Source organism: Haemorhous mexicanus, chromosome 17 (assembly GCF_027477595.1).
Source record: "Haemorhous mexicanus isolate bHaeMex1 chromosome 17, bHaeMex1.pri, whole genome shotgun sequence".
NCBI classification, from domain to species: Eukaryota; Metazoa; Chordata; class Aves; order Passeriformes; family Fringillidae; genus Haemorhous; species Haemorhous mexicanus.
Window position 1 is genome coordinate 14,581,150 of NC_082357.1, and position 13,155 is coordinate 14,594,304.

The window sequence follows — 13,155 nt, forward strand, 5'->3', positions numbered from 1 at the left end:
GTCTCAGAGCCGGCCTAGCCCCTCCCTGGCACTGGCTTAGCTGCCGGTGACAAGGGTGTGACAAGGCAGGAGAGCTTTCCCCAGGATGGATAATGAATGTTTGCGAAGGGCTTTGCCCGCCCGGGGCGGGAGTCGCTGCTGCGGTGGATCCCGGTGTCGGGTGATGAGTGCGAGCAGGACGCTGCGGATCCTAGGGACAGAGCCAAGGAAATGTCCTTGGCGGAGGGAAAAAGCTGTGTGAGCTGCAAGTTTGAGGTTTTCCTCGGCGTGGGTCGGGTCCTGAGTAGTTGTCAGGGGGTCCCAACTGTCCCCACACCCACCAGGGAGGGGATCCCATCCTGGGATCACAGTTTGGGCTGGAAGGTTCCTTAAAGATCATCTCATTCCAGCCCTGAGAAAAGGGCTTTGACTGTGGGGTGGCAAAGAGCTCCAAATTCCCAGACCTGGGGGTTTGAGCTCCAGGAGATGGCTGTCCCCAGGGTCATCTGTCCTAGCCTGGCTGGACACCCACAGCCACCCAAGGCCACAGGACCCTGGCGGTGACCCTCGGGGACACCACAGGACCCCCGTTCTGGGCCTGTGTCTGTGGCATGAATGCCCTTGTCCTGATGTGTGTCAGTATTTTCTGTTATGCCTGTTTTGCCCAGCACCCTGACAGCCCCTGGGGTGGGGAAGAGGTGCTTGGAGAGGGGAAAAATGAGGATTTGGGTGCTATTTTTTATTTGTTTGGGATGTGATGTTTAAATCCACTGGTGCAGTGAGTTGGGTGTTCTGAGCACTGCATTCCCTGAGTGCATCCCAGGGGGTGTGAGGTGTGGGGGGCATTTGTGGGGGCAGGAAATCCCTGGGAGGGGTTTGGGACAGGCAATAGGGTGGGGAAATGGGGGCTGCAAGGAAGTCAAAGTGCAGTGAAGCAGCACCTGCAAGAATGGAGGGTGGGACCACCTTGGCAGTGCTGGAAAAGGAGCAGCCACTCTCAGGGACAATACTCAAAACACATTTTACTGGCCCTAAATAAAAAAAATATATAAAAAATATAAATTTGCAGCTATGAACAGCACCTACAGGATGGAATCCCTCTGGACCAGCCTTCCCTGGTACCCTGAGTCCTGGAATTCCTCCATGGAGTTGTGGATCCTGGTTGTGTCCTGGCTGCCTGCAGCCCTCCCTGGAGCTGGGGCTTTGCTTACAAGGTTTGGAGAGGATTCAAAGTTTGGGGTTTTGGGCTCACTCCTTCTGCTGCTGTCATCCCACTGGATTGTGCCTCTGGAAAAGGTTTTATGGCCGTGGTTGAACACTCTACATTCCCTCCCTGGGGAGCAGCACTGCCAGCCCCATCCCCGGGCTGCGGGTCACGGACCAGGGTTCAAGGACCAGGCACCATCCTGGGGACAAAGGGACACTCAGGCTGTGTGGGTGGCTCTGGTGAGGGGGGAAAACGGGGCCGGGTCCTGCCCGGTCAGCGGCAGCGTGGTGAGGGTCACTCATGGATGGTCACTCATGGATGGTCACTCAAAGGTCACTTGTGGATGGTCACTCAAAGGTCACTTGTGGATGGTCACTTGAAGGCCACTCATGGATGGTCACTTGAAGATCACTCGTGGATGGTCTCTTGTGGATGGTCACTTGAAGGTCATCTGTGGATGGTCACTGGAAGGTCACCTGAAGGTTACTCATGGATGGTCACTTGTGGATGGTCACCTGAAGGTCACTTGTGGATGGGGTGGACGTAGCTCCGTGGGAAGAGCCCGACACGGCCGTAGATCTTCCCTTGCCACCAGTTGGGGTCAGGGCAGCCCAGGACCTCAATGATGTCCCCACGCAGGAAGGGCAGCTGGGAGCCCTCCTGGGCTGAGAAGTCAAAGTGGGCTTGCACAAATTGGGGTCTCTTCACCTGCAGGGGAGCTGAGGGCCGGGGTCCCCATCTGCCAGCCCCTGGCACTGGGTGGCACCGCCTGGGTCCTGGTGGGGAGGCTGTGCCACCACGGGATGAGGACGAGCCTTGGGATGCCTGCTTTGGAGAGACAGGAACAAGAAAAGGGAAGAGTGGAGTGCTGGTGAGAACCCCAGGTACAGGGGAACACCCCAGGGCACAAGACTCCCTGTTCTTCCTGCTGGGACACCCAGGATGGGTGCCCAGGGGACCCTTGGAAGCAGCAGGCAGCCTCTCCTTCCCAGGTCCTTCCAGGTGCTGGAGCTTTCCCTATCCCAGCTCCCAAAGTCCAGTTTTGCCACCTCCACAACCACTGCCCCAGGGCTTGGCTTTGCTGGAGTTTGGCTGTGCCCTGTCCTGGCTCTGCCACCTGCCCTGGGCATCACCCCTGGCCTGAGGGACAGGGATGTGTGCCCTGCCCTGCCCTGCCCCTCTGAGCTGCTCTAGGAGCTCTTCCTCCCTGCAGCACTGCCTGTCTCAGGCTGCTGCCCCCTCTCCTGCTCCTCACCCCCCTGAGCCAAAGGGTGAATGCCAGGCAGGGATGTCCCTGTCCCTCTGCAGGGACACTGAGCCTCGAGGGGGCTCACACAGGGGTTTGGGACCCACAGCCCCATCCATGGTGGTACCTCCTGGGTCTGGTCCTCGTCCCACAGGAAAATCTGCTGCTCTTTGGTGATCGTGGTCATCCTGTAGAAATCCACCAGCTTGTTGAGGGAGCTGAACTTTTCCTCCCAGAGGAAATATTTGCCATTCCTCTCCCTGAGCACCTTGAAGTGCTGGACATGCTTCCCGTAGCTGCAGAAAGAGGATGGATGGATGGATGGATGGATGGATGGATGGATGGATGGATGGATGGATGGATGGATGAATGGATGCATGGATGGATGGATGTCACCCTGGGGACATCCTGACAGCATCCCCTGAGGTGGGTAAAGCCTGGGGGTGCTGGCAAGGCCGGGGTGAGCCCATGGGTCTCACTGCACCTCTCCTGCCATGAGGTGGGGGAGATGGTGGCACTGGGGTCATTCCTGGCCCTGCAATGAGGACCCACAGCTGAGCCCTGCTGCAACTCACCCCACAGGCAGCCAAAGCTCGGTGCCCAGCCCTGGCACAGCGGGGGCTCAGGGGTGGCAGCGTGCCAGCCACATGGAGGGCAGGTGGCTTTGTCCAGGGTCACATCTGGGGAAGGTGTGGTGAGAGCTGCAGGTCTGGGCACAAGCCAGGAGGCTGCAGAGGTTGGGATTGTGCTCCTGGGGACCCGTGTGCTGCAGGAGGACGGGGCAGGCAGGATGTCCCTTGCTGTCACCTCGCAGGGTGTGCCTGGGGTGACAGGTTGGGTGGCCCCGGGCAGGGGCGGGACCCGGCTGTGCTGCCGGTGACGCGGCAGAGCACGGCTCCCTTTCATTAGGGGCAAGAACCTCCCCGAAACGTTCAATTAGGGATTAAAAGTGTGAGAAAGTGCCTGGCTGGCCTGGGGCCGCCTCCTGCTCCCCAGGCCGGGGCAGGGCAGGGGTGAGATCCCCGGGGACAGGCTCTGCCCGTTGTACAGCCGGTGCCGAACTCCTGGGGATGCTGAGCCTTTCATGCCCGGGATGCTGAGCCCTGCATCCCTGGGGATGCTCCGGGCTTTGCTCCCGCTCGGCTCGGCTGTGTTTAGGGGTGTCCCAGCGAGGGCAGTGGTGCAGGGAGCAGGGAGCAGCAGGGATGGAGGCGGAGCTGTGGAGGAGAGGAAGGAGGGGAAGGTCCCGTGCGAGGCCGTGCTGGATGTGTTGGGGACACGGCTCCGCAGCCCCTCCGAGGTGACCAGGACAGGGCAGGGTGCTCAGCCCTTCCCCAGCCCACACGAGGGTGCCCCAAAGCGGGGGCTGCAGGGACCCTTCCCCTCCTGCCGCTTGTCCCAAAGGTATTTACCTGACGGAGAGGGAGAACTCGCCCGGGGCGCTCTCGCTGTCGCGGATCAGGAAGGCTCCCAGGTGATTGCGCTGGAGCAGCCGCTCCTCTGCCAGGTGCCGGGAGATTCTGCCTGCGTACCACCTGCGAGGGGCACCGGGCTGAGCCACGCGGCCACCCCGGGACACCCCGGGCCACCCCGGCGCCGCACTCGCAGCCTGCGGGGTGGAGGCACCGAGATTCCCGGTGCCGCCGGAGGAGGGGTCTGCATCGGGCTCCCCCAGGGGGCTGCGACCCTCCCCCGGCAGTTCCTCCCTTCCCTCCCCCTCCTGCTTCATCCCGGAATTTTGGGAGCGCACCGCAGGGTGCTGTGGGCGCGCTGCCCCCTCCGCGTCACCGACAGCCGCCACCGCATCCTGTCACCTGGGCTGCCACCCCGCGCCTCGGCCCCGCTGTGCCGCCTGTCCCCTCCTCCGCGTCCCTTGGCCCGCGGTGGGAACAGCCCTTCCAGGTGTAGAGCAGAAATCCCTCGGTGCCAGGGTAAATCCCTCCTGCTGCACCGCCAAAGGAGCGCAGGAGCAGAGTCCCCGCGTCCCACCCCGGTATTTCAGGGTATTTCAGGGTATTTCAGGGTATTTCAGGCCCCTGGGCTGGGAAGATTCCCTGCTGCTGTAAGAACTGCCCGGTGAATGATCAGCCACGGAGTTTAGCACAGAGCCAGCCCTCCAGGTGCTGCACGGAAGAGGCTGTGTCTCGCCCATGCCGGTTGTTATCCCAAGCTGGAGAAGCAGTGGGATGTGCCCCGGGCTGCCCCGAGCCCACGCGCTCGCTCTGGCATTTAAATGTGATTTCCCAGGGGCTAAGGATATATAAAACACAGGTTCAATCAGCGATGGATTAGGCTGGGCTTTAATAACGTGGTAATAGGATCGTGTTTAATGCAGCCATAATCCCATAACGCTTTGTTGTTCCCCAATTATCATTTATTCAGTGGCAGCTCTGTGTGAGGGTTGGATTTTTGGGGGTACGTGGGTGTGCTGCTGCCTCCTGTCCCCTCGGGCTGTGGTAGCACTGGCACACTGACCCCCCCATCTCTGTGACTCAGTTTCCCCACGTGTGGGACTACCCTGGCTCGTGGCAGACCCTTGGGAATTGGGATTGTTGCCTGCCTGGTGGGACGGTACTTACGGGTGTGGCTTGACCTTGATGTAGTTTTTGGGGACAAAGCCCTCGCGGCCGAAGAGCTCAGCCTTGTACCAGTTCTGGTCATCCTCCATGTTGAGGATCTGAGGTGGGAGAGGAGCAGGGAGGTGTCAGCCTGGCTGCCATTGCCCTGGCAGAGGGGCTGAGTGGGACCCCATTGCTGCCCCAGACCCCACAGCACCCACCAACCATCCCCTGGGGAAAAGGGGGCTCTGGCAGTGCTGGCACACTCTGGGGGCTTTGGGGTCACAGAGCTGGTGTTGTCCCAAACCTCTGCCCAGGGTAGAGGGTGGGATCTATCCCTGGAGTAGCCAGGACGGGAGGCAGGCCCCCGCGTCCCCCGGGACGGTGGCAGTGGGTGCTGACACCGCTTCCGTGCGACAACAACATTTTCCAGCCTCCCCCGCAGGGGCCCGGGGCCGGCACAGCTGTGAAAACAGGATCCGAAACCCCGGGTCAGGGCACGGGGAAAACACGGCGGGAGGCAGGGACGGCACGGCGGGTTTGGGGCTCTGGGCTCCAGCCGGGATGTGCCCCCGTCCCCCCGGGGGGCTCCGGGGTGCCAGGGGTCCGGGAGGAGCCCGAGAGGGATGAGCACATGGGCAGGGAGGGGGGCCCTCACCCCCATCGCAGGGCTGCTGCCCCCCAGGGATGTTCTGAGCCCCCCTGGAGCTTTTTGGGATTCCCGAGTGGCATCTAAGAGCCGACCCCATTGCCCGTGCCTGGGTGGATGTTTGGGCACGTGGTCCTTGCTGCCGGATCCCTGTGACCTCCCGGACAGGGAAAACGTGTCCCAGCCCCGAGGGGCTGCCACAGAGCACAGCTGGTGGCACCGACACAGAGGCCACATGCCATGTCCCAGCCGGGGTGTCCTTCTCTGAACTTGTGCCTGGTGGCACAGGCAAGCAGGGAATGCTACTCCACGCTCCCAAATCCTCGAGGCTGACTCCTTATATCCCACAGAAAGCCCCAGAAGCATTCAAGTCAGGGACTAAGAAAGCACCGGTGTCACCATGGGCCCACTCCGTCCCCGCAAAGCGACATCATCCAACCCCCCCGGCGGGTGAGTGTCCCCTGTACCTTCAGGGTGTCCCCTTTCTGGAAAGGCAGCTCATCCTCCTCCGTGGCCTGGAAGCTGTACAGGGCCACCGACTCCATGGCAGTGGGGGTCTGCAGGAGGGTCCCGGGGCCCGCGGGGCTCCGGGCTCGGGGCTGCGCGCACGGTGCGGCGGCGGCGGCGGGCAGGAAACCGCGCTGATGTCAGCGCTGCCGGGGCACCAGGCGGGCCCTGCCGCGGCCACAGCTGCCCAGATGTGCGGCGGAGGCGGGGAAGCCGTGCCAGCCCACCCGGCTGCCAGGGGATCCATGTGGCCAAGGCTGGCAGGAGGATTTGGCGTTTGCCCCGCGGTGAGTGGTGGGCAGCGGCCGGGGCTGGATGGAAACGGGATGGATGGTGATGGGCTGGGCACGGGGTGAGGATTTTGGGAAGGGTGTTTGGAGAGCACGGGCAGCGCTGGTGGGGGAGCCTCTGCTTGAGGAGCTTGGTGGGAATGGTTGTTCCAGAAGCAAGGGAATGGCGGAGGCGGAGGGATGCGGGTGGATGCACACACCTGGTTTCTTTGGAATTCAGAGCGAAGCCTCCGTGGCTCAGCTCTGAGCAGCGAGCTTTCAGCACAACTGATACGGGCACCTTGGGCTGCGGCCCCTTGAGCGGGTTGATTTTTCCCAGTTTTCTTCTGAAGGGCTCAGGGAATAAAAATCCCTTTTAGGCTAAAACTGAGCACTAAAACTTCCTGCTGCTCCCGTGGGCGTCAGGCACGGAGTCTGCAGGGCTCGCACGCCGGGGAGCATTCCCAGCGGGAAGGTCTCCGGAGCTGTTCAGCCTTCCTGTGTGTGGGCAGGGGCAGGGAGCTCATGGAAAATCCGCCAGACACTGCCTGGCTTTGCTGTGAGGAATCAAACCAGGGACAGCTGCAGCGCAGTCCCTGCCCGTGGGTTTGGGCATTTTCCAGCTCTGCTGCCATCTGCCCGGGGTGGGACGAGCCGTGGTGCTTGTAGGGCCACTGTGGGGACACGGGCTCGGAGATTCGCCTCTCCCAAACCTTATTCCCTCTTCCCGGCTGCATCCGAAAAGCAAACGCCCTCTAGCACCCTACTGAGGCAGCTCCCAGTGCCCGTGGGAAGCAGAGAGGGATGCGCAGGGTGTCACTGGGTGTCCCCACACCCAGCGAGGCACAATCCCAATGGTTGTCCCGGGATGTGCTGCTCCCAGGGGACACGGAGGTGCTGGGGAGCCCAGGAGGGTCAGGGAGGCCGTGGGAAGAGGCTCCGAATGTGCTCGGCTGTCACAGGGAGGAGGGGACTCAGCAAATCCCCACATCCCAGAGAGACCCAGGGGATGCAGCAGGAAATCATCTTGGGATGAGCTTCCTCTGCTCCTCAGCAGCCCTGGAGGGGATGGAGCTGGATGTTCCCTGGGGAAAGCAGCCCAGCAGAGCTGCTGCTCCCCACTGCTGCAGCCAAGGGCCTGATCCTGCCCCTGCTCCATCAGCCCAAATGGAAGATGCAGAGGCCACTCCAGGCCATCCCATCCCGCATGGAGAGCAAGAGGGCAGCGAGGGTGTCTGGGAAGGGGTCGGTGTGGGAGAAACCTGCAGCCCAGGAGTGGTTATGGGGGTGACAATCAGCTGTGCCAGGGGGACACCGGGAGCAGTTTTGGGGTTTGGATTCCTGGGGCAGCAGGGAGACTTTGGGGGCACCTTGGGGTGTCCGGGCTGGAGCCACACGCGGTCCCACAGTGCCTGGGAGGAGGCACAGGACAGTGGTGTCACAGAGGGTCCCCAGGCCGGGCTCAGGACCGGAGCAGGATGGGATCCTGCCAGCAGATGGCAGCAGTGCCCCAAGGGACACTGGGGACACGGGGGACAGCGCCACCTGCCCCTCCACTCCGGCTCCAGTGAGGCAGGCAGCCCCTTTGACATCTCTGTCACATCGCAGCCCCTCCCCGGCCCCCTCCCGCTGCCCCGGGCAGGGTCCAGGTCCCTTCTGCTCGCGGCTCGCTGTCCCTGCCTGAGCACACGTGCTCACGGTGGGGGTGACAGCAGCACCTGCACCCCAGGAGAGGCTGAGCTGGCCAGAACAGTCTGTGGCCCCTTTTCTGGGTCGGGAACCAAACGCTGCAGTGTTCAGCTGGTGCCCGGGTGCCCATCCCAAGTCGCTGTGCCAGCCGTGAGCCCATGCCCGGCAAGGTGGGATCCTGGGGGTGTGTCCCCTCATCCCTGTGCCCTGCACGTCCCCAGTGTCCAGAGGGACACAGGAGGTGCCACACGGTTGCTGTGGGTTGGGTGTCAAAGCCTGAACTTTGGAGTTCGGTACTGAGCTCAGCTCAGCCTGTGAGGAGATCCCAAGGGATCCATGGATCACCCGAGAGATCCCAAGGATCACCTGAAGGATCCCACCCTGCCCTGGGTTTGGCCACCAGCCCACACTGCCTCTCCCTGGGAGCAGGGGAGCTCTGTGACCCTGGGGACAGGTGGAGGAAGGTGCCAGGGGCTCTGGCACAGGTGGAGGAAGGTGCCAGGGGCTCTGGCACAGGTGGAGGAAGGTGCCAGGGGCTCTGGCACAGGTGGAGGAAGGTGCCAGGGGCCCTGGCATTGCCCTTTCCCGGCGGCAGGGCCATTCCAGGTGCTGGGAGCTGCCTGGAGCTCCTGCTGACTCCCAGCTTGCCCAATCTGCCCAGCCCTGTTTCATCAACATCCTGTGTTTACCTGGCTGCAAAATCCCCACGCAGGAGGGAGGAAGAGGAGGGAAGGGAGCCTCTTCCCCTTCCTCTGCGGCCTGGGGAGCTTTGTTATGGACACCAGTCCAGGATCCCCAGCTCCCCTCTGGCCACTGCCTCAGTGACCCCTTCTCTGCCCATGGAGGGGGTGTCCCAAGCCTGGCTTTGCCTCCCAGGGGCTTTGAGCTGGGCCTGGATGGCTCAGGGCTGGGCAAGGGGAGCTGGCTCACTGCAGATCCAGAGCAGGGAGAGGGATGGATGCTGCCCTGGGACACAGTGCTGTCTTGGGGGCTGGCAGTGCAGCACAGCCAGGATTCAGGCTCGTGCCTGGGGTGGGGAACGTGGATAAATCTTGGAGGACAAAGGCTGCATCTGCCTGTGTGCCCAGGGATGGAATCAGCCCTTCCAGTGGGGACCTGGATGTCTCTCGAGCCCCACTGAGGCCCTGCACAGAGAGGAAGTGACATCCTGGGCTAGAAAATGCCACATCAGGGCCTCCAGCCAGGATCTCAGTGTCAGCACTTTCCCCCTCGAGCAGAGGCCACGTCGGTGACTCCTGAGCGCTGGAGCTTGTGTGTGACCCAACTTCTCAGCCCACATGCAGGAACTTGTGTCACCATTTACACTCTGGTGTAGCTGAGGACAGGGATGATGAGACCCCTCTGGACCTCACATTATCCCACAGGATCTGTAGGAAAACATCTACAGGAGGAGCAGACACTGGGATAAAATGAACACGCTCTGGGTCCAGCGTGGCCATGAAAGGCTCCTTGAGGTGCTGGTGGTCTCCAGATGTGGAGCTGCATCTCCTCAGGGTCAGCAGGGGTGGCTGGGGCTGGTATTGGGGTTTTTGAGCTGGTAAATCAGAGCAGGGCCTGCTTGCCTGTGATGTAGGTGGGTTGGGAAGTGGGATTGTGCTCTCATGGGAGAAGCCCAAGGGCAGGTGGCTGGTGGTAGGACCTCACTTTCTGCTTTTGGTCCCAAAAATGGACCTGGAAAAGGATTGGAAGTCATGAAGCCTCGGGTGTGGAATTCAACCTGCAAGAGAGGATCACTGACGGGGTCATCCCAAGCAGCCTCTCCAAGGGGGATACAGCCCGGGATGGTGGCTGGGATTGGCCTCCTGGGAAAGGCCAAACCCTGTTCTGGTGAGGAGGGAGAGCCCACACAGAGCAGCCACAGGGGAACAAACAGTGGGGGCTTCCTGGGAGTTCCCAGGACTGGGTTTTGGGCTGCTGGATGAGGTCAGTGTCAGTGCCTGGGCTGGGGGCTCAGGCCAGGATCGTTTACAGAGGTGTGAACCAATAACAGCTTAATCATCAGCTGGAGGTTATTTGCCTCCCTGGGCTCTATAAAAGGCCCTGGAGGCCACATCTTGGGTTTGGACTGAGGAGAAGGAAGTGTTCTCTCTTGTGGCTGTGTTGTGGAGCTACTCCGGAGATCCTGCTGTTCCCTGGGATGCACCAAGAGCAAGAGGTGAGCTGTGCCTTCCCTGGGGTGACCAGGAGAGGCTGGAGCTGTCCAGATCCACCTGGAGCAGGTCCTCGGTGTCCAGCTGGCAGCAGATCTCGTGTGCCCCATGGCTCTGATGTCCTGGTGGTCACTAACACACCAGGGGGTAACTCTGGGACCTGCTGGTTGCCTTCATGCAGGTCAGGTTCTGCTCTAAGCTGTGGGAGGAATGTTTTCTGCTGAATCCTGCTGTGGAAATGCCTGATGGTGGCTTCCAGGATTAGCAAGAGTGTCTGGCCTCCAGTCTCCATCCTTGGTGCTGGGCTGTGGAGAAGCCCAGCTCCCCATACTAAAATTTCCCAGATGTGCTGGTGCTGCAGCATGGATGGGAGCTGGGAATGCTCTGCCAGCTCTTGTGGGTCCTCAGAATCCATTCCCAGGCAGCTGAAGCTGGAAACCCCCCAGTGCTGCTTTCTGTCAGCTCAGCAGGGAGGTGCAGAGGGTCCCAGCACCGCTTTGAAAACGGGACACAATGAAAAGGGTCCCTTTAAGTGGAAGCTCCAAAGGAGAGGGCAGGAGGCTGGGATTTGGGTGTGGAGGCTGTTTGCTGTCGGTGTTTGCAGTGGGGGGAGGCTCCTCGCCCTGGGCATGGGCTGGAGGAGGAACCACCCATGGGCAGGGGATCTCCGCGGCTCCCGCATGGCTCCTTTGAGGGGAGCCGGGAGTTTGGTCACATCCAGGCTCAGCCTGAACGGGTTCCAAGAATCTCCCCCTCAACAGGAGCATCTGTTATTTTTCTAGGAATTAAAAAGAAAAACCCACCGCAGAAGGCTGTGCCGTGTGCGTAGGTGAGGGGACCGTGCTGTCACCCTGCTGTCACCGCCGTGACTCACCCGGGGGGCTGCGACTCCCGGGAACAACAACAAAATATAAATGTAGGGAGAAATTGTGAATGATCGCTGGCTGCCGGTGACTGAGCTCGCCACCGGGGTAGTCAAATTTCGGTTCCTCCTTAGGGCTGGCTGGTTAACAAAGAAGTTATTAATAACCAATTAAGGCGCAGCTCACGTCATGCCTTCCTCCGGGAGTGTGGCAAGAGCGGCCCTGGTTCCTCCTTCGGCTCCGTACCCACCCTGCTGCTTTGGGGGGACATTCGGGCAGGTGTCCCCTCCCCGCAGGGCTGCTGGGGATGGGGACATGCCCAGGTGACACCTCCCAAGGCCATGGTGACACCTCCCAGGGCTGTGGGTGACCTGAGGCTGGGGCATGGCTGAGCTGCTGGTGGGAGAGGAACGGCGTGCGGCAGGAGTTTGGGCAGTGCCAGCGCAGATGGTGACAGCCATGGGGACACGGAGGGAGGAGGAGGAGGAGGAGGAGGAGGGTCCCTGCTGGCCAGTGATGTGCGCGGTGCCACATCCCGGGCCGAGCCGGATGCGCAGAGAATCCGGGCACTGTGCTGCTCCTGAAACCGTCTATTCAGGGCACGGCCGGCAGCACAAGAGGGAGGAAGCGGAGGGAACAGGGAGCACTGAGGGCCTCTGTGTGTGTGGCCGGACGGATGCAGGTGCAGCTGTAGATTCCCCGGATGCTCCACGCTGCCCTTTCTTGCTGGAGATGCACTCGGAGTCCCCCCAAAGTCCCCAGCCCTGCTGTCACTCTGATTTATTCCTCTTGCCACACTGTCCAGTGCTGCTTTTTTTTTTTTTTTTCCTGTAGGTCTGTGTGGATTCTCTGAAGTGTCACCCAGGGTTGGGCTGTCCCCTCATTGCTCTGACCTGTCTCCTCTCCTCAGCTGAGGATCTGCAGGAAATGTTTAGTAATTAAGGAGCTGTGAGAACTCTGCCCAGCCTGTCATCAGCTGGGGCTGAAATCAGCCTCAGAGGATCCATGGGAGAATCCACACACGTGGCCTTGCCTGTCCCAGCCCACACCCTGCTGCTCCCTTTGGAAAACCGAGCTGAATAAAGCTGCTGCTCTGGTGGCAGGGCTCTCTCAGGGCACTTTTCTTGAGTAGTAATTTTCACCTGTGCAAGGCAAGAGGAAAAACTGAGTGCAGGTTTTTTAGGAAGCCACAATAAAACTGATGAATTCCTCCCAAGGGCTGTGCTGGGCTGTGATTTCTGACACATCAGCTGTGGCAATCCAGGGTAATTTCACTGAAGCCTCTCCAGATATTTGTGTGTAAATGAGAGCAGGATCTGGCCCGTGTTGAAGGAACACTGCCCAGGGGGTTGCTCCAAGATGTGTGTTCTTGCTTTCTGCTCTCTTAGCAAATGCAGCACTCCTAGGAGGCAATTCTGCATCTTAAATAGAAAGCCAAGGCACTGCTTTCTCTTGAAGTATTCCTGTAGAGCTGGAAACAGCATTTGCTTCAATGGAACAGTTTGAGATCCCCAGGAAAATGGGGCCTGAGCCCCCTCCCTGTGAAGCTGATGGCAAAGGAACAGCATTGCTCTGACAGGGCTCATGATGTAAGGCACTAACATTAGCACAGGTAATAAAAACCCTCCCCATGTAGGTGTGCTTGGCACAAGATGCACTTGCAGTAGCAAGCAAAGCATTTGGCAAAATCCTGTAAAATATCTGTTTCTACACCGTGTTCCTCTCAGCATCTGAAATGCAGATTTGTCATCTTCCTTCCTCCTTCCTCCCCTCTCTTCCTCTCCCAGGCTGAAAGAGGAACTCTGGGTTTTGCTGGTTTTTGGGCTTTGCTTGTGGGGGGCTGATGGTCACTGCAGGCTGAGCAGCTCATGGTGGAGCTGCTGATGAGGTGGCAGCAGGACCCAGTGGTGTGCTGTGTCCTTTTGTCACATTAGTGCCACATGCTGATGTCCTGCTGTGCTGGAGAAATGGCCCTGCTGCCCAAACTGGGATTTCAGTGCCACTTCGTGCCAGGGAG

General features: G+C 60.5%; 1 protein-coding gene across 2 annotated transcripts; it reads right to left on the reverse strand.

Moving 5' to 3' along the window:
• Positions 1 to 981: 981 nt before the first annotated feature.
• On the reverse strand, positions 982 to 6,289 carry GRAP (GRB2 related adaptor protein). 2 transcript variants are annotated; one of them, XM_059861853.1, is made up of 5 exons: positions 6,107 to 6,289; positions 5,012 to 5,109; positions 3,845 to 3,967; positions 2,560 to 2,728; positions 982 to 2,011 (listed from the first exon to the last, which is right to left on the reverse strand). In XM_059861853.1, the coding sequence occupies exons 1-5, from the start codon at positions 6,182 to 6,184 to the stop codon at positions 1,709 to 1,711; spliced, it is 771 nt and encodes a 256-aa protein (XP_059717836.1). In that variant the 5' UTR covers positions 6,185 to 6,289; the 3' UTR covers positions 982 to 1,708. The 2 variants fall into 2 exon arrangements, with proteins under 2 accessions (XP_059717836.1, XP_059717835.1); XM_059861852.1 differs by having other exon boundaries at positions 982 to 2,014.
• Positions 6,290 to 13,155: the final 6,866 nt, after the last annotated feature.

Excerpts from the sequence above, each read along its gene's own strand:
- GRAP (XM_059861852.1), bottom strand. The coding sequence starts at position 6,184 with ATGGAGTCGGTGGCCCTGTACAGCTTCCAGGCCACGGAGGAGGATGAG. Across the intron at positions 2,729-3,844 it reads GAGTTCTCCCTCTCCGTCAG|CTACGGGAAGCATGTCCAGC; the intron begins GTAAATACCTTT and ends CTCTTTCTGCAG. Across the intron at positions 2,015-2,559 it reads ACGAGGACCAGACCCAGGAG|CAGGCATCCCAAGGCTCGTC; the intron begins GTACCACCATGG and ends GTCTCTCCAAAG.